This window comes from Chlamydotis macqueenii, chromosome 11, assembly GCF_036417535.1.
Source record: "Chlamydotis macqueenii isolate bChlMac1 chromosome 11, bChlMac1.mat, whole genome shotgun sequence".
NCBI classification, from domain to species: Eukaryota; Metazoa; Chordata; class Aves; order Otidiformes; family Otididae; genus Chlamydotis; species Chlamydotis macqueenii.
Window position 1 is genome coordinate 21216660 of NC_141566.1, and position 23858 is coordinate 21240517.

General features: G+C 40.7%; 1 protein-coding gene across 3 annotated transcripts in view; it reads left to right on the top strand.

Moving 5' to 3' along the window:
- Window positions 1-23858, top strand: part of BRWD3 (bromodomain and WD repeat domain containing 3) — a 55073-nt gene that overhangs the window by 24537 nt on the left and 6678 nt on the right. For all 3 annotated transcript variants that reach the window (XM_086756184.1, XM_086756185.1, XM_086756186.1), the window contains 25 exons: window positions 956-996; window positions 4206-4310; window positions 5805-5958; window positions 6489-6623; window positions 7439-7567; window positions 7978-8203; window positions 8863-9033; window positions 10712-10895; window positions 11126-11219; window positions 11832-11981; window positions 12801-12877; window positions 13780-13957; window positions 14567-14683; window positions 15129-15236; window positions 16739-16863; window positions 17094-17176; window positions 17623-17734; window positions 18089-18150; window positions 18250-18405; window positions 19055-19175; window positions 19881-20006; window positions 20096-20177; window positions 21596-21652; window positions 22113-22253; window positions 22515-22667. In XM_086756184.1, coding sequence (XP_086612310.1) covers window positions 956-996; window positions 4206-4310; window positions 5805-5958; window positions 6489-6623; window positions 7439-7567; window positions 7978-8203; window positions 8863-9033; window positions 10712-10895; window positions 11126-11219; window positions 11832-11981; window positions 12801-12877; window positions 13780-13957; window positions 14567-14683; window positions 15129-15236; window positions 16739-16863; window positions 17094-17176; window positions 17623-17734; window positions 18089-18150; window positions 18250-18405; window positions 19055-19175; window positions 19881-20006; window positions 20096-20177; window positions 21596-21652; window positions 22113-22253; window positions 22515-22667 — 3087 coding nt within the window. The remainder of the gene's footprint in view (window positions 1-955; window positions 997-4205; window positions 4311-5804; window positions 5959-6488; window positions 6624-7438; window positions 7568-7977; window positions 8204-8862; window positions 9034-10711; window positions 10896-11125; window positions 11220-11831; window positions 11982-12800; window positions 12878-13779; window positions 13958-14566; window positions 14684-15128; window positions 15237-16738; window positions 16864-17093; window positions 17177-17622; window positions 17735-18088; window positions 18151-18249; window positions 18406-19054; window positions 19176-19880; window positions 20007-20095; window positions 20178-21595; window positions 21653-22112; window positions 22254-22514; window positions 22668-23858) is intronic.

The following is a 23858-nucleotide window of genomic DNA, read 5'->3' on the forward strand; positions in this document are numbered from 1 at the left end:
CGAGGTCTAAATTGATTCACTGGACTTCAGGGGGAGCCATGGGTCTCGCATTTCAGTCTCAGAGCTCCAAGCCAACAAATCTAACAAGTATTTTACTCACAAAAGAAAAAACAGTTTCTATATTCAACAATTCAGGTTTGGAAGAAACTGTAATTCCTTTAATTTTTGGAAGTCTGCTCTTCTTAGTACCACAGACTGCTGTCAGCTCGTCCTGAAAATATCCTGACTTGGGCACTTGGTTATCAGGAGCGAGACGCCAGTAGGAGCAGAGATAGCAAGGGCTTGTAGCCAACACAGGCGTTTAGCAGGGTAAAAAAAGGGGAAAACCATGTCTGAAACTTGATATTTGTTTCTCAACAATTTAAAAGTGGAAATAAAGCCAAAGTTTTGTGATTATTTTTTTTTAAATGAAATATTTTGATGCATTTTAATGTTAGATCTAAAAATTGCAAACCTGCTGTGATCGTTTATCTGGTGAAGTCGTTCTTTCTCCGTCCTGCGGAGTGCGGTACCTTCCTGGGCCCCGTGAGCTCCTGAGGTTCCTTACTCCAGCAAACTCTGTGGAGTGTGAAAGGCGCAGGGTTTCCCAGGCGGAGCTTCCCCTGGGGTGTGTGTGATCCTGTGGCACTTTGCTGGGGCAGGAGTTCTTCCTCCTGAACGTCTGAGTGCCAGGGAGACCGGGCTGGAAATCGGTTCTGTCTCTGAGCTGCTTCTGGAGCAACACGAAACCATCGCCTCTCCCAAGTTTTGTGTTTCAGTGTCTAACACAATGTGTCTTGGGAAGTTTTAGCTTCAAATATGACTTTTCTGTTCCTGAATTGGTAATATGGTGTGTTACAGGAAATGTGTGAGGACATGCAATTTGCTGAACAGAAGCTCATAATTAAGTTCTTCTCGGATGAGTGTTTCAGCTTACAGAGCACTTACTGCTGTTTTTCTCCTCTCTCCTCTTTAGGACAAAGTGGTTGCAGTCCAGTTCTGTAACAATGGCGACAGGTGAGTGGCTGTCCTGGGACTCTGACATGAGAAGTACGGTATTTCATTTTCCAAATAACTTCTCAGAGAACATTTAGTGCAACAGGACCAAACGGGCTCTGATTTATCTTAGAGAAATGGTTGTAAAGTATATTGCAGGGTGTGTGCCATATCCACCCACCTGGACTTGCTGTCCTCTGCTGTAACAACAAAAATGCTCTGTAATTCTGCTTTTGCTTTGCGTTTTTTTAAGCTGAGCAAATCGGAAACCAAATTTTGTATCTTTTCGGTGTAAGCGTGTCTTACTTCAGAGGTAGCCTTGTTAAGTACAGAAGGGGTTACTTCTGGAGCAGGAGCATTTGAATAATTGTACTTCTAAGCAAAGGTTAGAACTGTTACACGAACACAGATGGTCAGACCAGTCAGTCTGCAAGGAGCTCTGGTCTGGTCTTTATTTAAGGAGCCTCTCTTGCAAGGTGCTTTTGCCTGGTAAGATGGCAATAACACCTGAGCGTATTCATTGTTCATAGTGGGATCGGGGATTTGGTTTCTCAATTACTTTTCTTCCTTATTTTTTCTTAAAAAAAATGTGGAGGGGAAAAAAGCTTGTTGGCTTTGTCCTTTCAGTCCTGTTAGAGCAAGATGGAAAGTAAGGACATATACATATTTATTTATCTGTTGGCTCTTGTTTGAGTTAGTGACTTTTGGGCATCCTTTTTTCTGCAGCTGCAGGAGGCAAAGGGGTAGCAGGGTGACTGTGCCACACCTCTGTATGCCAGCAGAAAGCAGCCAATTATTAGCGTTATTGAAACATTTTCGGAATAATACGACGTTCCTGATATGTTGCTGAAACATGAGGCCTTTGCTATCTGTCTGATTTAATTCCGTGGTGAATGATTTCTTCTGCCAGGCCCTCTCTGGGCACATTGAATAAGCAAGTTGTCTCTTCTGGTGCTCAGGGTTCTGAAAAATTTGGGAATAGTGTTTGTTTTCATACATACACTCATAATTCGTAAGAGCTCCATTTCTGTGAGGGTCTAGTGTGATAAATGTGATATGATGAATAACCAGGCCCTCAGCCCTCATCTTGTGTTTTTTTTTAACTCTGAAATTACCAAAAAAAAAAACCAGCACCCAAAAACCTGATTTATTTCCAAGGGGGATTAAGCAAGGAGCTGCTCTTCAATGGGAGGTAAAGGTTCAGTTGGTTGTCTCATCCCAGATTTGGATCCATTCTACTTAGTAGATGAAATTCTCTTGCTTAATTAGTCTGCATTTGAGATTAAAACTTTCCTTTGCACGTGTTCTTCCCATTACAGTTGTTTGGCTTTTCAGAAGGCTTTGCATGTTTTATGTAATGCTTCACTAGTGTCCTACCGTGTTTTTGTGGTGTCTCATGCAACCCACCGTCTTCAGTCTCCACTGAGTCACCGGGACGGCTGGATAGCTTAGCGTCACCGCGTGTGATATTAATCTCAGCATCTCCTGGAGAGAAGGCTGTGTGAGTCTGCAAGTCGTCTGTGTGACCAGTGATGAGCTACAGTCCTTACTTTCTCCAGTGTCTGGAACTGGGTGTATGGGACAGTTCTTCTGCGTGCACATCGCGTACTCTGAGCTCACCGTCCTTGGTTGCTGCCACCTGTCCAGAACCGGTTACAGAGGCACAGTCTGAAGGCCTTTGGGTCTTGATGATAATTTAATTGGTTTGCTTTATTATTTGTAATAATTTACTTATCTCTGATGACATGCCTAGCTGGCAAATATGTGCATTTCTAGGCAAATATATGAATTCCCAATTAATTAGTTTAGATTACAACAGTAATTCTGTGCTCTTAAATTTTATGACGTGAACCATTCCGACCTGCAGAGCTCTCGGTTCTAAAACTGTGCTAAGTCAGGGCGCTGTCTCTTACGCAGCAGTTGAAGTCAGGACGCTGTGACAGACCGTGTGAAGGTGCTCACGGGCACGTCTGCACGTCGAGCTTCTGGAGCACGGCTGTGCTGGAGAGCGGCGCGACAGGCTTGGATTAGCGATCAGCATCTTCACGTGAATGGTTTTATGGCAGCTTCTGCTCACGTTCCTTCTTGTGCTTGGCAGGAGGTTTAAGGGATGCGTGTGGGAGCCTTCCGAGCAAATCTGTAGCTTTGCCAGGGGAACTGCACCTGTATTTGGAGATCTTTGTCGTGTGCAATTACGTGGGAATGTGCCGGTGTGCTTGTACTGACGGTTCCTTCCAGAGGATGGGAGGGCACGGTCTCACTGCGGGTATGAGGTCACGGAGTCACTGAAAATTACGTGCTACGGTGATGCTTTTAACGGAGAAGTGATAGCTTCCTTTTTGTTTTAATATAAAGAAGGAAAAATAAAATAAATGTCAGAAACATCATGATGAAAAAATTCGGATCAGGGAGACTACCTAGTGGCGTTCAACTTGGGTGTTTCCCTTCTCCATCTTCACCCCCTCCCGGAGTGAACGTGTTACGATGTACGCCAGGCTCCTGGCATGCAGTTTCTTTTTCTTTGCTCCCGCTATGAGCTGCTCGAGGGATTTGCTGATGTCATTAGAAAGGGAACGTGCGGTTTGTATGAATTACGACACTGAAGCCGTTCCAAGGCCATCTGCTAGTCGCAGCCAAATGTAATGAATGTGGTGGAGTACAAACCCTTTCGTACCGTACAATATCTGGTAGGAAAATTGGAACCTCGCTGCCTTTTAATTACATTCTCTCGAGCGGAGATGCACAGACAATATAAAGAGTAAGTGTTGAAAAGAGAAACACATCCAGCTTCCATGCTGGTGTGAGCGGGCGTGCTCTCAGCTCGTCAGTGTTTCGGGGCTGCCTGTGTCCCGTGGCAGGAGTTCGTGGATGTTTTACGAATTGTTAAACGTGCCTGGGTGTGGGCGTAGAGAGAGTAAGACCAGGACGTGTACACCGGTATACCCTCCCAAGAAATATGTCTATATACTTGTGTAGCTGTGCGTGTTTGCTGCACAGTAACATAAATTAACTGCTTGTAGCAACCCTTTCTAAGGTGAATGACGGTCTTCCGCCAAGCTCCTAAATATTCTTGCCACAGGATTTCGCGTGCCCACGCTGTTGCTGAGGATGGACAACTCCATAGCAAAGCTACTGAATAGCGAGCAAATAAGATCTTACGAAGGGCGTGTGGGCATTAGGTCAAAAGCCTTATTCAGAATTTCATTACTTCTTTTTTTTTTTTTCTGTAGCTTAAGATTTGTCAGTGGAAGCAGAGATGGAACAGCAAGAATATGGCACTATCAGCAACAGGATTGGAAAAGCGTCGTCTTGGATATGGCTACTAAAATGACAGGGTAAGGCACACCAAACCAAAACTCGCTTCATAGCAACGTTTACATGCAAAACAAAATCTTCCCTCAGACTGAAAACTGTTTCTTTACTTCCATTTTGGGTTAATTTCAGTGCATGTTTTCTGTGTATTGAAAATGCCACGGCTCTTTCTGTTCAGTTACACAGTTCAATAGCCCCCAGAAGAAAATATTAATTCTTTGGTAGCTCCCTGCTCTTATGGTTGGGGAATATTTAGTATTTTACATGTGAAGTAAGAACGTCCAATAGAGTTTGTCTGATGGAAAGACATTTTAGTAGAACCTCATTGGTGATGTGCTGACCTACAAGTTTTTTTGTTTTTTTTTTTTTTGAATTTCCAAAACAACTGTTGGTTTCTGTCATCTCTCAGTGAAGCTATAGCAGAAACTGCTGTATTCAGTCTCCTCAGGTCATTAGTGTTTGTTTTCTCTTACATGCTCTGCTGTTTTGGTTTTTGTGCTATGGAATACAGTTACCATTATAATGAATAATAAAGTTAAACTAGAGACAAATGAGCAAGATGTGTGGTATGCATGCAAATATGGACATGTTCAACAGCGTCTAGCATCACACAGCCACTGTTAGAGGTAATTCGCAGCTTTTGCTGTGATTCCAATTATTATTACAGTAAATACATTTAATAAATAATTTTAATTAAAAAAAGAAGTGTTGCCCATTACAGCTTATCTTGCCCACCTAAGGACAAATGACAGTATGCAGAAAGTTAATGAGGTGTGTGGTGTAGATTCTTTCTCCTAACAAACATTCATTGGTAAACACATTTTTGGATTTCTTATTTCATTCCAAGGCCTGAATTGCCTGGAACAATTCTTGTAAAACCTGTCCAGAACGTTTCTTAACCTTGTATTTTTCCTTAAGGTTTTCAAGTAAGAAATGAGATGTGTTGATTTGGTTCTCAGGTTCAATTAGGGTTTCAAGTTTTTGGTTTTGAGGTCCTCAAGTGACTTCTGTAAGTGGCCTTGTAGTTGAATATGCACAACAACAAAAGGCAGAGCTGGAGAAATCCATTAGGCGTTTCGCTTTGCAGAATTCTTTATATTTCTTGTGGTTTCATTTTTAATAAGTCAGCTGTCAAGGTGTGGCTTGGATTGATTTAGCAGGTTTTTTGCTCGTTATAGAATTTACTCATATTGATGACTGCTAAGAAAAATGCCTTGTAGGAAAAAACTTAATGGAATTGAATAGCTTGAAAGAAAGAATTAGGGTAGACGAGGCTGGTTGCTTAGGAAGAACAGAAGAGAAACTTGTTCTTTTTAAGGAAATAAAACTATAAATCCTAGTGGTACTGAATATTTCCTGTATCAGTTTTTTAGCACTGCAGAAGCCATCCTTCATTCTCCAGTAGTCGCAGTGGCGACAGCCATGCTCTCCCTAATTTCATACCGAATCAGCACTGTTTAAATGTTGCCGTATGTACTTACTGATTTATTTCTCTTTTAAATTATTAATTTCTGTAGAAACAACGTAGCATCTGGGGAGGACAAGGTGACTAAACTGAAGGTTACTATGGTGGCTTGGGACAGATATGATGCCACCGTCATCACTGCAGTCAACAATTTTCTTCTCAAAGTGTGGAATTCGTCCACGGGGCAGCTTCTTCACAGCTTATCTGTGAGTAAAATTCAAGTGGGTGATCCCAACTGGTTATAGTTCAGCTCTGAAATTGATTTGAGGCTAAACCGCATCGTTGCTCCCCGTGATGGGGAGTGCTTTGTCCTGAAGTATGCCACCAGTCTTGTGCTTGCTGGGAGGAGTACGTCTCATGGGGAAAGGAGTTGATGACCAAAGTGCCGCTAGACCCTGGTGGTTGCTCCAAAGGTGGGAGCCCTTTGGAGGCCACGTTTGTGCCCAAATTAGAGGTTGTAGCCATCCTCGCTGCTGATTTCTCCTTCCTCCCGATCCCTCTCCATCTCAGCTGTGCTGGGCTACAGCCTGAGACACTTAGAAAGCGGGCAGTGATAATGCCAGGCATCTGACAGAAGTGTTGATTAAGTACAGACACAGTTCTAGTCTAAGATTTAGTAATTTGAGCTGTCATGGGTGACTACCTGAGCTGAGATGCCTTCTCACTAAATACTGGCAAGTTTGGAGATATTACATGGAGACATACTACTTTCTTTTTCATGCTGCTTTCATGGCAGGGTCACGATGATGAAGTTTTCGTTCTGGAGGCCCATCCCTTTGACCAAAGGATTGTACTTTCAGCGGGTCACGATGGAAATATTTTTGTTTGGGATATAGACAAAGGAACAAAAATTCGCAATTACTTTAACATGGTAAGAACGATCAGGGTAGGGTGGAGGTTGTTTTATATTTGTGTAAAACTGGTCTTGAGGCAAAAACAGATTTCATTCTGTACCGATTGTGACCAATGTTAAACCAGGATTAGGGGAAAACTTCTACGTATTAAGAAAAAAAACCCTGTACTCTTCAGTAAGCAAGACCAAAGTAAGTTTTTGCATATTGTAAGCGTAGCAGCAAGTCTTTCATGGAATCTCTAACATCTGCATATTCTTCATGTCTGTCTCATGCAGAAAATGATAGTGACTCCCAGGGTAGAGCAGTGAAAACCAGTAAGCCTGTGTGTCGTAGCACAGCGCTGTGGTCTGGGAAATGGCGTGGCTGGCTCTGTGCCCTGTTTATCTCGATGCGCCCCGCGCCAGGTTTGCTGGTTTGGTTCCAGCGCTAGGCAAATGCAGCTGTGCCGCTTCAGGACCCCAGCTCGCCTCCTGGCACCGGGGGCTGTGAAACCTGCTTGGACGGAGCCAGTGCACGTCTGAGGTCTGCGGCGCAGGCTTGCCCTGTGTCTGCCATTAGCATAAAATGTAGACTTCCAGGTAGTTGTTTCAGAACATACATTAAAAGTTGCACTGAAATTTCAGGACAAAGAGAAAGTGCAAGGTTTTGACTTTGCTGCTCAGTGAAGCTTTAATAATTAAGTTGGAAAAAAATGTAAGTGTTAATCAGCCCTGAGCAAGACAAGAATTTACACAGGTTTAAACACTTGATGGAGCACAGGTGAAATTTTTCGTAAAAATGCTCTTATAGAGAAGGCGTGCTTGTGAAAGGGATGCTCTGTGCTTGTGTGCAGATTGAGGGCCAAGGCCACGGAGCTGTTTTTGATTGCAAGTTCTCACCAGATGGACAGCATTTTGCCTGCACAGACTCTCATGGACATCTGCTACTATTTGGTTTTGGATGCAATAAATATTATGAAAAGGTGGGTTGAATGAATTTTAAACTCATCTGTGTCTTGACCTGATTTTGTCTTAGAACTATTTGTGTTACAGTTTGTTCCCTTGCCCTGCCCAAGACAAAATAGTAATTAGATCATGAAGCCATTGCTGTTTACCTAAATCAAAAAGATTTAGACAAGAGAATCTCTATAGACAGGGGAACAAAGCTTTAACTTGTATCTGTTCACCTCTGTTGGCGTATTTTACTATTGAATTTTTGCATCAGGCCTCGGTAATAAAACACATTTGTGGTAGGAATCTGTTCTCTGTCATAACATTTCTTCTGCTGCTCCTAACTGTAGGAGTTGTGGTTTATGAGTATGGGAGCCATTCCAGAGCAGCAAGACAGCTGCAAATGGCCGTTGATTTATTTACTAAATTGCTTTTCTTGCAGATTCCAGATCAGATGTTCTTCCATACGGATTACCGACCGTTGATCCGTGATGCAAATAACTATGTGTTGGATGAACAGACCCAACAGGCTCCGCATCTTATGCCTCCTCCGTTCTTGGTGGATGTGGATGGAAATCCTCATCCCACGAGATTCCAGCGGCTGGTACCAGGGAGGGAAAATTGCAAGGATGAACAGCTTATTCCTCAGCTGGGATACGTAGCTAATGGTACGCTGTCTAAAACTCACGCATGATACATGCATTGCGCAGTGCTGACATCGGCTCAGTACGATGGTACTCTAAGAATTTGTTTTTCAGTTGTCTTCTGAAAGTAGTGGTTTAAATTCAGTGTAGAGGTAGAAGAGGAGATGGGGTGGCTTTATGACGTAAAGGAAGTGTGTGGAATCAATTTGACTTGGAGGCAAGACGAGGAGACTGCAGTATTCCAAAATCTGTGGGCTTCTACTGGGTCTGTGACAGCACGCTTAACGAATTGTCCCATAGCCCTCAGTGTAACTATGTGTGTGAGTAAGGAAGCAGGAAGGAAAGAAACATGTTAAAAAAAATAGCTTTTGTTTTTTAAAACAGATTTTTTTTTTCTTGTAGACACAAACTTTGGCAAAAAGAGATCTTCCATTGTTACCTACTGAAGCATAATTTCTTTCTGCTGTTCCTAAGGATTTGTGTTTATATTTTACGTGTGGTCTGTAATTGTGGGTTTTTATTGTAACTTCTCATTGATTACGTGAGAGCAGAAGGACAGCTGGTGATCAGATGTTTTACAAAGTAGAGAAACAATTGTGCACCGTTGAAAATGTGATTGTTTCTGTGGTGTTTAGAAAAACAGAAATTGTTTTGTAAGCGGTCATGGCTTTGTTCTTGTCAAGGTGATGGCGAAGTAGTTGAACAAGTCATCGGGCAGCAAACTAATGACCAGGATGAGAGCATCCTTGATGGAATGATCAGAGAGCTACAGCGGGAGCAAGATCTGAGACTAATTAATGAAGGAGAAACTCTTCCAAACCCTCCGCTCAATAGGTCCCACTCTGTTAATGGAGGTAAGTATCCCTTCTTTGCCCCCATCATTTATTTTCCCTAAAGCACAGTAAAGTACTAATCAAAATCTGTCAATGTAAGTTCTGGGACTGTGTCTTTGAGGATGCTTTTCTTTCTTGTTCTTCCACACATTGTTAACCTCTGTAGAGCAGTTGCATGTTCTTCTGATGCTAGCAGAGGAATTAAAAGCTTAACGTGCAGCTGAGGGCACACAGTGGTCTAACTGGGCTGTATCCGGTTACCTAGAACTATTAGACGGTAATTATTTCTCTTGTAAACCTTTCCTAAAAAAGAAACGTGAAGTTCACTGCATTGCCTTGATGTCACTCAGTCGCTGCAGAGATGATACTCCGTAACTGCATCATGTCAAGATAACAGTACGTAATTAGCGAATGCCAGTGTTGTGACAGAATAATGGCTTCCTGTTGCAGCAGAAATGCTAAAGCTGAGCATCAGTGTTTATAAAATAAACATGTTTGCTCTTAGTGTTTCTTTAGAAAGCTTGAGGTTACTCTCCTTGTAACTGTTCTGCTGCTGCAATTTTATTTTTAATACACAAACTGATTAAAAATTTAAAACCCACTCAATCAGATGTGAACAGCTGATGGTGAAGCAGCTGACTGAGTGCCGTTATAACAGAGCAGATGCTGTGGACTTGTGCTGCGAGTCGTCCCAAGCTTTTAAAAAATTTACATCCGCTAATAAATTAATTCTAGGTTAAATGACTGATTACACATATTTGAACTACATTTCCTGGCAAAGCTCATTAGGATCGCTAGATTTGGAGTTGCTTGTCTTTAAGTTCAAGAAGGAAGAGGAAAAATATTAGTGAAAAAAGCTCAAAAGACACTTTTGCTTTGATCTAAATTGGTGTTGTCGAGAAGGTGGCCTAGCAGCCAGCTTAAACTCACAAGAAGATTTTCTGCTTCTCATGATAGATTGATCTGTTGTGCAGCTCCAGTTCTCGGTTTTATTTGTATGTCCCTGTATTTGTGTGAAGGGGAATTTCTAGATATGAGTGGTATGGAAGTTAAAAGTAGTTACCTTCCAGAACTTGCATTGGTCAGTGACTTTGCTACAGGAACTGCCCATTTCTGTAAGTTAGTTACAGTATGTGTGAGGTACCTGATATTTAAATAGCTGAATATTTGGTTGCACAACCAAGAATGCAATGTTTTCATGTCGTTAACCATATTTAAGCCTGTGGAAATTGTGTTGATGCGTTCCCAAAAGATGAGATAAACTAAGGCAGTGATGGCAGTGATGCTGATATGATCAGCCTTTGTAAACTTTAAACCTTGCAGCAGTCTATTATTTTAAATATCAACCTCATCTCTTCTTGTACCATCGATTTTAAGATTCATGATTTCAGAGCCTTTAAACAGCTGACAAGACTTCCATTTGAGGGTCACATAAGTGCCTTTGAAACTTTTCTCATAGATTATATTCTTTACCTGCCTCAGATATCTCTAAGATATAGCGAGCCAGAGTGATGTTACAGTAGCACGCGCATCTCCAGTAATCCAACAAAAATGTTCCTCTGAAGCAAAAGACAAAACCGCTTAACATAGAATAAGTGTTGTTTATTGCCAAAAAGAATCTCTATGCAGTCCTTAAGCTTTAAATTCTAGATTTTATTGGTGATTTATAGAAGTGAAGAGAAATCTTTTTCTTCCTTAGCTCTTCGAAGCCCGGGTTTGGATGTTACGTCTCCACCAAACGTTGGGCTCCGGAGAAGCGGTCAGATCGAAGGGGTTCGGCAAATGCACCACAACGCTCCCCGGAGTCAAATGGCAACCGAGAGAGATCTCATGGCGTGGAGCAGGAGGGTAGTGGTGAACGAGCTTCCTCCGGGCATCAGCAAGTAAGATGCATTTCCATTTACTTGAAAATAATAATGCATGCTCAGCTAACAAGTTTGCTTCCTTAGCCTGTGCTTCCAGGGGTGAAGTATGTGTGGGTGCTGCTGGGAGGACTTGCGCGCAGATTTCGTATGGCAAGGGAACCAGAAGTATTTCAATGTGTGTATTAATGAGATTGTCAAGTTATCTGATGATTTATTGACTACAGTGGATGTTTCCTGTGTGTAATTAGGGTCCAGGAGGAATGTCGAGCTGCCAAAGGTGAAATCGAAATTGGTTTGTACACTGTTGAGAAGAAGAGAAAGCCATCCCACACCTTGCAACGGGTGAGTTCATTCACTAGAAGAGCAAACAAAAGACAAATGAAAAACCCCAACCCAATTTTATTAAATGATTTAGAAGATCAGTAGTACTAATTGTTTCTCTGGCAATCAGCCTTCCTGCTGTGACTGTAATTTGTCTGTCTTTATACTCCGATACGCAAATAGCGGTGGTAAATCTCTATCCTTAAGGCTTCAGTAGTGGGAAGATGCTGGGAAAGGAAAAGAGCAGAGCCACAGTGGGTGTTCAGTTTGACTTGTGGAAACAAAGAGAAATATTAGGGGTGCCAGACTTTTTAAAGTGGCTAGCTGCTATCTTATCCAGAGACTGCGGGTATTTTTTTAGAAAAAAAATTATTTTTCCGTAACGTCCTTTCTAAGGACTGCTACTTTAAACAGCAGAATTGATATTGAACCAAAAAATCACCCCTGCATGTGCACTGAAACGAACCACAAGTGTATGAAAGATCTCTTTTCAATTCTAATTCGAGATTTCCTGCTTGTCATTTGTAAACGGGGTACAACATACAGTCACTTTAAGGAGGCATCTTCTAACTGTGTGATTCATTAGTAACTCTCTAATCTTTTTCTTTTTGTCCCTCCTGGCCCATGATAAAGAACGATTACCAACCAGGAAGCGGAAGGTCTTTGAGAAGAAACCAACGCAAACGCCAGCATGCCTACCAGACGCGTTCCACGATAGAACACAGTCAGCAAGGAGCAAGCCAGAACGCACGCGCACGGGAGGAGTCCGACAGCTCCTCAGAGGTCTGATACATCGAGGGATTCTTTCAATAGGTTCCCTGGTCACAAATAGCATGGTTTGACAACAGATGTGCTGAGAGCACCATTACCATTGAGGCTCCCAGTTTCTCCACATAGGAAGAAACACTGGGATCATTGAGTCATTTGGATTTGTGGGGTCACTGTAGTATGTTGATCTTGGAGGGTGAAGGATCGTTTACCTCAGTGCCAGTACAGTATTCAAAACTAGCTTAAAACTGGTTGGGTATTTTTGGAAAGCTGAAACATTTTCAAGTAAATTTAACTAGGTTGTGTCAAACCACTTGCTATTTTGGGATTTTGCACTGCACCAATGTTCTAGGTCACTTGGATTTCATCTACATCTGTAGACTGCTGCTGAAAGACATTGAGCATTGGTTTTAATCATTGATATTGGCAAGGGAAGAACTTAAAATATAGCAGATTAACTAGAACTTGTTCTCGTTAAGGAAGCATGCAAAGTAAAAAGAGACTGAACATCGTCGCTTCATAAATGCATTGAACCTGCAGAACAGCGATAAAGCCGGTCACTTAGTGCTAAAATGTATTAATCAAACACTGAAATAAGAACTCACTCTGTGGTTCTAATACCATCAACATTCACATCTCTTTCTATAGGAATTATGTAAGTATATAGTATAATATTAATTAAGATACAGAAAGAAATTGCAGACTTGCTTTAAGCTAAACCAGTCCTTAAATACAAAGCTTTCCTCAGGTGAGACAAGCCATAAAACTTATTGCAGATAAAAAAGATACGTTTTAAACCTGGCCCAAAAGTGAAACCTTTTGTTTTTAATACAGGAAGATGAGACTGTTGGCACAAGCGATGCATCTGTGGATGATCCTGTGGCAGCATGGCAAAGTGAAAGCAGTTCCAGGTAGCTTTACTGGTCTCTTAATGGTTAATGTTAGTTTGTTATGTAGTTTGAGTAAGACAGGTGATATTGTGATGCTGTGCCTGCAAGTCCACACAGATTTGTTACACCTTGTGACAGATTGAAGCAAAGTGTTTAGTGCACTTAGGGAGTTTAAAATGGTAACCAAAAAAGTTTGTGGCGTCTGGACAGACAAATACTTTTATACATTTGAGTGACTAAGTAATTGTAGAAGTTTTTATAACAGTTTGTAGCAGAAAACCAGTGTGAAAATTTCTTCATTTTGAAGACTGAGGTTTTTCCCAGTTCTTCATGAAGCATTTTATATAGAACTGCTTGAAAAAGTCAATGCGAGTTAGTCACAGGCAGTAGAAATATTGACAGAAGGGCGTACGTGTCTTCTGTTCGTGCTGCAGTATTTCACAATTTTTCTGTTGTCAATATGTATCCATGTACAATTTCTACAGTCTCTTTTCTTAATGTTATGCTTTTATGGCTGGAAGGGCCAGGAGCTAGGATAAATACTGTATGTGTGTTATTTGGGTATTAAAGAAGTCAGAACTGTATTTTTAGAAGTGCTCTGGTTTTCTAAATCTTTCCTACATTTTGTGCAGTCAGTGCTTATGAAGTCAGTCTATGAATCGGTGAGATAATTGGAATGAAAATAGGTATCAGCTCATAACTCTAGTTTTACCGGGAGTTTCCAACTGATAAAATAATTTGCTGAAATACACAAATTAGAGGGCACTTAGGTTTTCTTTAAATTCCCATTGGAATGAAGTTTTGGGCTAATCCTGACATCTGTTCCACACAACCAGAAGAGCAGGGTGAATGTTTGGACCTTCCACTCCAGTGTGTGAAAACTGAAGTGTATTTTCTTTCTTACAACTTTTTATTTTCTCAAGTGATTCATCAAGTGAATATTCTGACTGGACAGCAGATGCTGGAATTAATCTCCAGCCTCCAAAGAGACAAACCAGGCAGGCAGCTCGGAAAATCTGTAGTAGTTCTGAGGATGAAAATATGAAGGGAACAAAAGGACTGGAGCCAAAACGAAGGAAACTTAAACAGCCTAGAAAGAAGGTCAGCACTTTTAATTTTTTAGTGTCTTTTTTACTTTGTGAATAAAATTTTTTTGTTGAGTAGTTGTTTTTAAAGTGAAATTTTTCACAAAGAAGTACATAGTAAGAAAGAAGCTATAAATAGCACAGGAATTGTAGTACCAGTGGCACCAGAATAATTTTTTTGTTTCTTTGGCTGCTGTGTGACGTAGATGTACCTCCATGTTTCATGCAGGTAATTCTCCATTGCAGGTGGCACGTTTTCTCCCAGATTTATGCTCTTCACTTCAGTTAGAATGACTCCAAGGTGGTTTTCTTGTAAAATTATGAGGCATCTCTATTGTATCTACATTGTCAGGTTTCTTTTTCCTAGTATTTTTTAAAGACGACATTTAGAATATTTCTGAAGAAATATAATCTCTTTATTTATGAACGCTTTAATCTTCTATTTATTTATAACAAACATGTCTTATTCCCTAATATTTCATTGAGAAGGTTGGAAGATTGACAGTGCAGCACTTTCTTTGCCTTCTATCTGGTTATCTTCAGTAACTGCTGTATGGTCAGTTTTTCATATGTTCTGCCATAGTGATTACCGCTTGCTTTCTAAATTCACTGTAATATATTTAAGAAACCAAGCGGACTACTTTCCATGGAAGGTGAACCCAGTGAAGAGTGGCTTGCCCCGCAGTGGATCTTGGATACGATACCCCGCCGCTCACCTTTTGTCCCGCAGATGGGAGATGAGGTAACGAGAGTAGCAATCCTGAAATTCCCACTTAGGCTGATGAGCTTGTGTTGGTCAGGATTATTAAATCTGGCAATATTTTCAGCAAATCGTGTTCAAGACAGGCTGAGTTTTGATATTTTTTTTTCCTCCCCTCAAGCAATCAGTTGTTTACAGATAGCTGTCCTGTGTCTCTTTGTGCGTGTGTAACTTATGAGTAGCAGGAAGAGTTGATCGTGCGTCTTCAGACAAACCTGCACGCTTCTCAGTGATCCCAAGTTTGAAAGCACGTAGCAGGGGCCGCTTTGGGGGCTGATATAAATATTTTTAAGGAGAAGAATGCTTCGTAATGAAATAAATGTGTTGTGTGTTCTGAAAGGAATGATGCCTGATGTGTTTGTAGAAATAAACAGGAAGAGGATATCAGTAAAATAAAATAATTTTTTTTTTTCAATTTTCCTTTAAGATTATATATTTTAGACAAGGCCATGAAGCTTACGTGCGGGCAGTAAGGAAAGCAAAAATTTACAGTATTAACATGCAAAAACAACCATGGAACAAAATGGAACTCAGGGTAAGTTAAATACTTCAAAGAGCTGAATGTCTCTGTAATGGTAAATTGACATTAAAAACCAGTATGAAAAATATGAAGAAAGCATTACTTTAAAATGTTAATATCAAAATTAAAATTGCAAATCTTAAAATCAGTGTTTTCCTTAACACAAAGCCTTCATATCTGATCACTTCCTGATAATAGGAAGCCAGAAGGACATTAAAGAATGCGACGGTTTGTCTAGTGTGATATTCTTGCCTGATAGATTAAAAAATGTAGATTGTTAAATTTTTAAAAAGTCAGAGTGAGAGCAGGAACAGGTTGCCCGGAGACAGCGTGGAATCTCTGTGCTTGACGACTTCTCTAAGCTCGACAGGGCAAGCTCGGAGTGGCTTGATGTAACTTAGATGTTAGCAGGATTTTGGACTTGATGATCCTCAGGGGTCACTTTCAACCCCAATTATTTTAGAACTATTTTTTTTTTCTTAACACTAATTCATGCAGAACCCACCACTCAAGAGCTGTTTATGTTTCTGTTGACACTCTACAATGAACTGAACGTTGAGGTTCTTTTTGTTGTTTTAAATGCTGTGGTAAGAAGTGAGACGTCCTGACCTAAATGTATGCGCACGCTCTGTTAGCCAGTGGATCTGGCGAAGCTTATAGTTGTATATGTTCTTAAATTCTTGGAAGGGTAAGACAGTATCTTACAACAGACTTACAAAATAGAAGTATTACGGATTGCTTGGGTAGATACTGGGTTTACATAGCTCTGTTGGTTTTTTTTTTTTTTATCCTTTTGTTTTGAACCACTAAGTCCCCTAACACTTAATCCACAGTTTTGCCGTGTTTTTTCTGCTTTACTCAGATTTCATGTCAATAAAAGAGCAGATATGTGTGCTAATGTTCATATAAGTGTACGCCAGTGCTTCTATTAATGGAAATAATTGCTTTACTGGAAAAATATCCAGTTACTAGCCCTAGGTATTCACTGATTCCAGCTGTAATCTTCAAAGGCATCGTCAGTTTGTAAGGAAAAGGAAATAATATTTCACTAAGCGTAGAGATCCTACCCACCTGCTGATGTTTGACAGGATGCGATCACACACGGCTATTTTTGAATTTCCGCTTTAAAAGGAAGCGTTTCCTTTTTTCTCCCCTGTATTTGCTGTGCAAGGGTGAGAGGCCCTGAGTTGGTCGGGTGTAACCTTTGGAGCCGTCAGTACGGTTAAAATCGGAGTGCGGTGCGTTCCTTAAAGCTTCGTTACAAAAGTTAAATAAGCGGTGGGTATCCTGTTCACAGATCTGCCACATGAATGAGCATCTTGCATCTTTTTTTTTGTTTTTCTTTTTAAGGTGACTGTGATTGATTTTTAGTATTTGGAAAAGAAAACTTTTATGGGTGAAATTATCTGTAAAGTGGAAATGTGTCTGGTTTTTATTCATATGTTTGGTACTTTAACACGGATGTTTTTGTTGTTAGCAAGACAAAATAATGCTGTTCCATGCTTATTGATAAATAGGAACAAGAATTTGTGAAGACTGTAGGAATTAAATATGAAGTCGGGCCTCCTACGCTCTGCTGCTTGAAGCTTGCATTCCTCGATCCGATCACGGGCAAAATGACGGGAGAATCATTTTCCATAAAGTAAGGAACTGAAATGCCTATGCCATTCTTCAAGAGATTTTCTTGCAGTTTAAAGCTTCACCCCTCCTTTCTTTTTTCTCTTGCAAGGCCTGATGATGGCGTTAATTAGTTATTACACCAAACTTGAAAACAAAATGCATGAAATTTTGTGTTTAGAGGCTGTCGGTATTGTACATGTGGAACTCTGTTTGTGGGTAACGGAAGCAATTTTTTTTGTCTGTTTCGTGAAGGTACCATGATATGCCAGATGTTATTGACTTCCTTGTGCTGCATCAGTTTTATAATGAAGCCAAAGAAAGGAACTGGCAAATAGGTGACTGCTTTTTTTTTTTTTTCCACTTCCATACGTTTTGCAACATTTCCGCAGCTGTTTAATGGGATGCAGGGTCTGTATCACAGAATGTAAGGGACTGTACCACACGTGATATTATAGCCGTCACTGGAAACTTTACTTGATGTTTGCTACAATCACTTGTAGCAGAAAAAAAAAGAAAGAAAGAGAAATGAGAGAAACTGTTACAAGGCCTGTGATAGCAGAAGAATGTCCTATGACATCATAATTTGAGGTGTGAAGGCGGCTGTGACTAATTAACCAGAGATGTGAAAGTCCTCCCTTTAGGGGAAGGGCTTGATTCCTGTAGAGCAAAGTGTAAGAATTTAAGTAGTGCATTTATGAAAGATGAAGTTGCTTCTCTAAAAAGAAGTATTTAACCATTATTTGTGTTGCCCTTTTGCTGAATGCAATCTCTTTCCTTACAGGGGATCGATTTCGCAGTATAATAGATGACGCTTGGTGGTTTGGAACTGTGGAGAGTCAGCAGCCTTTCCAGGCAGAATATCCCGACAGTTCCTTCCAGTGCTACTGTGTCCAGTAAGGATTTACACAGCTGTGACGTATCGCACGTGTTCACACGCTCTGCGTCTCCTGAACGTTTACATGCAACTTAAATGTGTGCTTTGAGAACTAGGATCCTTTTTTTTCCATTTAAATACATAATCAGCCACTTTGTTTTTATTTATTTAGTTGTGAACTTATTCATAAAGCAATGCTTTTAGTGTAAACAGCATATAGGGGATACAAGAGAAAAATAAGGAGTTGGAATGTAGCTAGTGAGACGACTTGTTTCTAGCAGGCATGACCTTTTTCTTTGAAGGCTAGTAGAGAAAAGATGTGTTGTTATGCTCAGCTCTAACTTATGCATTGTAATGTATTTTTTTTTAATAGCTGGGACAATAATGAAAGAGAGAGGATGAGTCCATGGGACATGGAACCAATTCCAGAAGGAAGTAAGTGTTTGTTGAATTCATGTCTGTATAAAAAGTAAATAGTTTTTTTTTTTTTTTGCCACTGCTAGTACTTACTGTTGTTGAATTCTCCCTATTTAGCTGCGTATCCGGAGGAGGTTGGTGCTGGAGTTCCTGTGACTCCAGATGAGCTGACGGCTCTTCTCTACAAACCCCAGGAAGGAGAATGGGGAGCCCATTCCAGAGATGAAGAATGTGAACGAGTAATCCGGGGGATTGAGCAACTTCTTTCCCTTGGTATGGTTGGAGAGATTAAGAATGTCAGTGTGGTGCCACATGGCTGAAGAGTAGATAGGATGGGGTGTTGGGAGCTGATGTGGAGTATTTGAAATATGCTCAACTAGTTCATTGAAAAGAGCCTTTTAAATTCCCTATGGTGTCCTTTTCAGTTACACTCCCTTTTCCCTGGGGCTTGACCTGCTTCCTTTCAAGTTCACGGGGATTCTCAGTTAATGAGTGAGCAAAACACTGAATTAAACCCCTCGAAAGACAACCAACAGGTCCTTACCAAACATTCTCACCAACAAATACCTTGTAACTAGTTTGTAGCTGTTTAATAGCATGCAGCGGTTTAAATTCTATCTCACATTTGTGCACAGGACATGTCTGTATTCTTAGGTTATGTTGCTTGTTGCAGTATTCCTGTTGTAAGTGCATATGCCATGTTGCTTTTTGGCAATACAGTTGGCTGCTGGCATGCAAATCGCAGATGCAATACGTAAAAAATGTTTTTTTGAGAGTAGTTAACAGATGGTACGAGAGGAAGAATCCTTTCTTCTGCTGCATTCTTAGAAAGAAAACCCATTATAAGGAGTCTGGTTGTCTTATAACTTCCCTTCTGGTATCTTCTGAGGCATCTAAATTATTTTGGTCTTTTGTCTTCCAGACATTTCGAATCCCTTTGCTGTTCCGGTGGACCTTAGTGCCTATCCCATGTATTGCACTGTTGTTGCTTATCCAACTGACCTCACCACCATCAGGAGGAGACTCGAAAACAGGTTTTATAGGTCAGTTGGATTTTTATTTGTTTGTAATCTACATTTGCTGTAGCCTCATCGAGGACAGTATGTTTAGCTGAATACTGTGTAATATCACTTCAACGATTTATTTCTTCGATGAGCCAACAGCATAAGATCAGATTCTATTTGGCTGTCAGCAGAGTGAATTTTGCTGTGTAATAATGTCTTTTGGCCACATTTAAGGCAAAAGCTGGTATATCTGGGTCTGCAGTGCCTTTTGTTAACACGCTGAGCCTTACTCTCTGGACTCTTTGAACCAGGTGCTTTGCTTGTAGTGCAGTTGCCAGAAGCGGGCTAAATAGTGCTGCAAACTGGAAATCTCAGTTCTTCTCGTTACCTTGGGAATAAATAATCTGCTCTTTTTCCCCCTCTGAGGACCACCTTATCTCTAAGGCTTTCTCTAAGAGGGAACAGTCAGCAATCTCCTTCAGTAGATTTGTTTCCTCCTTTCATTCCATTCGTTGCTGGTTTGAAGAGGGACATCTTTCTTCCACAAAGCTGTTGCAGCCTGGCAGATCGGGGCAGTCAAGCAGTACTGTGGACAGAAACCGCTTACCTTCGTCTCTGGCAGACTGTTTCTCCTGGATCTGAATTGTACAATTCCGTTGGTTTGGTTTTTTTTTTTTAATTTTACTGAGGAATCCTACTGAACTCAGAAGGCAAATAATCCTCTCCATCCCTTTCCTTTTCTAGGAGAATCTCTGCCCTGATGTGGGAGGTACGATACATTGAACATAATGCCAGGACTTTCAACGAGCCAGACAGTCCCATAGTCAAAGCAGCCAAAATTGTAACAGATGTCTTACTTCGCTTCATTGGGTAGGCATGCTTTTTACTTTACAGCCCTGACATCTTGAGTTTCTGAGATATTTGATGATGTATTTTTGGCTTTTGTTGTTGTCCTGCAGGGATCAGAGTTGTACTGATATATTAGAAATATATAACAAGGTAAAAGCAGAAGACCTAAGCAGTACTGACGAAGAAGAGGAGGTAAGACCGTTAAGTCTGATCGCCACTTCTCGCCTTTTTAAATTCAGCAGCTGGAAGATTTTTGTTGAGTGTTTATTTTATGGGTAGTTGCACTGAGTTTTTGAGATGTGCCTGTTTAGGTCATTTCAGTTGCTCCCCTGGGGCAATGAGCTCCTTTAAGTAAGTAAAAATGATTCTTGGAAGTGCCTGTCTTTAATCTTCTCTCAGAATGTGACGTTTTGTTGTGTGAGGAAGCATTAGTAAGTAAAGGAAATGCGAACGGGGGCTGTTATTCAGTCTGCCGAAGCAGAAGGGCAGCAGCTCTCCTGTTGTCAGGGAGGCAGCAGAGCTGGTTTCCTTACGCAATTCTGTGTCGTTTCCCGTCAGTTGTACCGTGGAGTGAAAGAACAGGTAGAACCCAGGTTAGACAATCACTTCTTTTAACTTTTTATCTCTCCATACATCATCTCCCCTTAAATGCGGTTTGTAAACATTTTGAAATGTGCTGTGGTTTCTGTTGCAAAGAGGTGACCTCTTATAACCTAAGTCACTGGGTTTTGTTTTACTTTTTCAGTGTTGCTTTCTGATACCTGAGCTAGTGTAAGGTTTAGTTCGGAGGTTTCTTCCCTCCTCCCTTCCCTCAGACACGCTCCATTGTTGCAGTTTTGAAATTTTTAAGTTAAACCTGGCGCTGCTTGAACATCTATATGCTTCTGGCTGGTGCTGTTGTCTTGGATTTGTATTGAAAGTTAAAATCTGTACTACAACGTAATAATTTAATTACTTTGATAAAACTGAAGATACTCAACCTTCTCATACCAGCTGTGAATCTCATCTGTTCCATGTCAAGCAGTGATCAGAAGTGTCCAAAATCCCTACTGCAGCGCCTTCCTTTCTCTCCAGCCTTTCACAGAACGTGTCTTGGTAGGAACTTGCAGGCAGCTACTTCTCCTTTCAAGATGAGTTATGTTTAATTAATGGTAGAAAGCTGTGTACCAAGGAGTTTTTGCTCTAATTTCTAAATCCAGATTCTGGAAGTAATTTTACATACACTTGATGTAAGTAAGGCTTTACGTGAAACCTGAATAAACTCAGTGCCGCTGCTCAGGGCGTGAACGTTTAGGCAGGGGACTACAGGTCTGCAAGACTGGGACTTAGCTGAGCCTTCAGGACTGAAAGTAAGCCGGTCGTATTTCTCACGTTGATATGTAATTCCTATGGAAGAAAACTTGGGAAAGAGATGAATGAGGCAGCTTATCTGCCTAATTTGGTTTTTTTTTTGAGTTATGTAAGATCTAGTTTGAAGCGAGTCTCTGTTTGGTTGAACCATTCATTGCACTCGGGTAGTTTAAAATTGTGTGCGGTGTTGGGTTTTAAACCCCTTTTCCGTGGCGGAGGGTGCACCCAAGCATGTGTGTAATCGTTACCTTTGCCTTTAGGTGGCAGAAGTAGATGTCGATTCAGACGCTCCAGGAACTTCGTCTGGCAAAAGACGAGTGAGTAAACCCTTCTGCTTGGTCTGGCTTGTGAGAGGGGATGGACCAGGTACTGAAACACTGTTTGGCTCTGGAACCGGTGAAATTTGTCGTAGCCGAGTCTATAGGACTGCGTGAATTTAGTTGCATGTGTGTGCTGAAGAATCTTTTTTAAAATTTGATTTGAAAGATTCAGTTTTCAATCAAAATTGGATGAAAGCTGACAAAACCAGCAAACCTGGATCTGAACTATTGCATACCTCTCATGGGTTTCAGTGTTTATATCTTGCCAGAAAAGGCATATTTGTGCAATTTGCATACTGCATGTTTTTGTGCCATCAGCTATGCTTTGATCTTATGGCAATTCTGCTTTTGATTGTGGAAATCTGCTCTGAATCATAACACCAGTAAATTAATGGGAGCTTAAAGTGAAAAATCTGAATATTCTGAAAAATGTCAAAATACATCCGTTTCCCTGCAGGTGAGACGACGAATAAAAAGACAGCCCGTGAAAGCAAGTCCTGATGCTTGGAAAGAGCAATGCAAGCAGTTGTTAAACCTGATTTATGAGAGAGAGGACTCGGAGCCTTTTAGACAGCCAGTTGATCTCTTCTCCTATCCTGTAAGTACAGCTTCCCTACTCAACATTTAAAAAGCTGCTGTTCATCCTTTGGCAGCAGATCCGCGCTGGGCGTGTTGCTAACCTCTGCCGTTCCGAGCTGGAACGCACCGTGTTCTGTGCACCGATGTTTTCAGAGCATTATCTGCAGAAACTCTCAGGAAGAAATAATTACTTGATAGCCACTGTTGTGGATGAACACGTAGGTGTTTTGATGGCTGTAGGATTTGTCAACCTTTATTGTTTTCTTGTATATTCTTACAGGATTATCGAGATATCGTAGACACTCCTATGGACTTCAGCACTGTGAAAGAAACTTTGGAAGCAGGAAACTACACTAGTCCCTTGGAATTCTACAAAGATATTCGTTTAATATTCTGCAACTCTAAAGCTTACACTCCTAATAAAAAGTCTCGAGTAAGTAATAAATTCTAATCCTTTCTTCACAAAGACCCCGCCCCTGCATTAATACAGTGCATGAAATAAGGCCTGTGTCTGGGGAGCAAAGCACTGCGTTAGGAAATTAAAATAATGTCAGTTCTGGGACCTGCAGTTCTAAATTTGCTTCGTTCTGCTCATGTGGGTCCCTTCTGAATTTCATTTTCATCTGAAATTTCTGAACTTAAAGCTTCTGAGAAGTTGTGTGGTTACTGTGGCAACTATTTCTTTGAATATTAGCAGTAGAAAACCGATCACCAGTTGCTTTTATTTTTTCAATAATCTATACCTGGAAGCAAGGCTATCAGCTGGATGACTATATATATTTGTAGTAGGATATTTTTTAAATCTACTGTTAATGCAAATATTACGCAACATCTCTACTGAGAGCATTATGATACTTAATTTTTGTCTAGCTTCCTTAGTATACTTGGCAAGACTTCCAGACAGTCTTGCCTGTGTTTCTCAGGTGCTAATCTTGCTTTTTTCCCCATGCAGGAGTTGTACTGGAAAAATGTATTGGATTGGAGCCCTGAACAGGATATGGCAAAGGGAAAGGGGAGATGGAAATGTTAGAATATAGATAATTTTATATCAGCTAGGTAAAATGACTAAGCATATGACTGATAATCTAAAAGTCACTATATCTGATCCATGTTCCTGTGCGGTATATTGCTCGGCAGCTTTTCCTGAGCTGCTAAATGATCAAACGGTTTTAAAATTTTCAAATGTTTTGATCTCGTATTGTTTATGCTCAAAAAAATCACAAGTTGGCAGGAGGAGGCAGATACGGTTTTTACTTACAACTGTTAATGCAAAATAGAATTCAGATGGTTGATATCTTCATAATCTAAAAGTAGAAAGAATTTTGCCTGTATTGCCAGACACTAACGAGAATTGCTGTTGTGATGAGCTGTAATAATAAGGAAAAGATGCATATTAAATAAGTTGTGACAAAATCACATCTCTGAAGCACATCATTTAGCGTAGATAGGAATGCTGGTTCCAAAGCTGCCTAACATTTCCCTGCAGAAACAGGAGCACTTACAAGCTATTAAGAAATGCATGCGATCTGGGACTAGACTGAGATTCTATTACTTAAAACACAATAATTCACAGAACTTAATATTTCTGTAGAATTTTCATGTGGCCGAGTGTTAGCGACCGTGA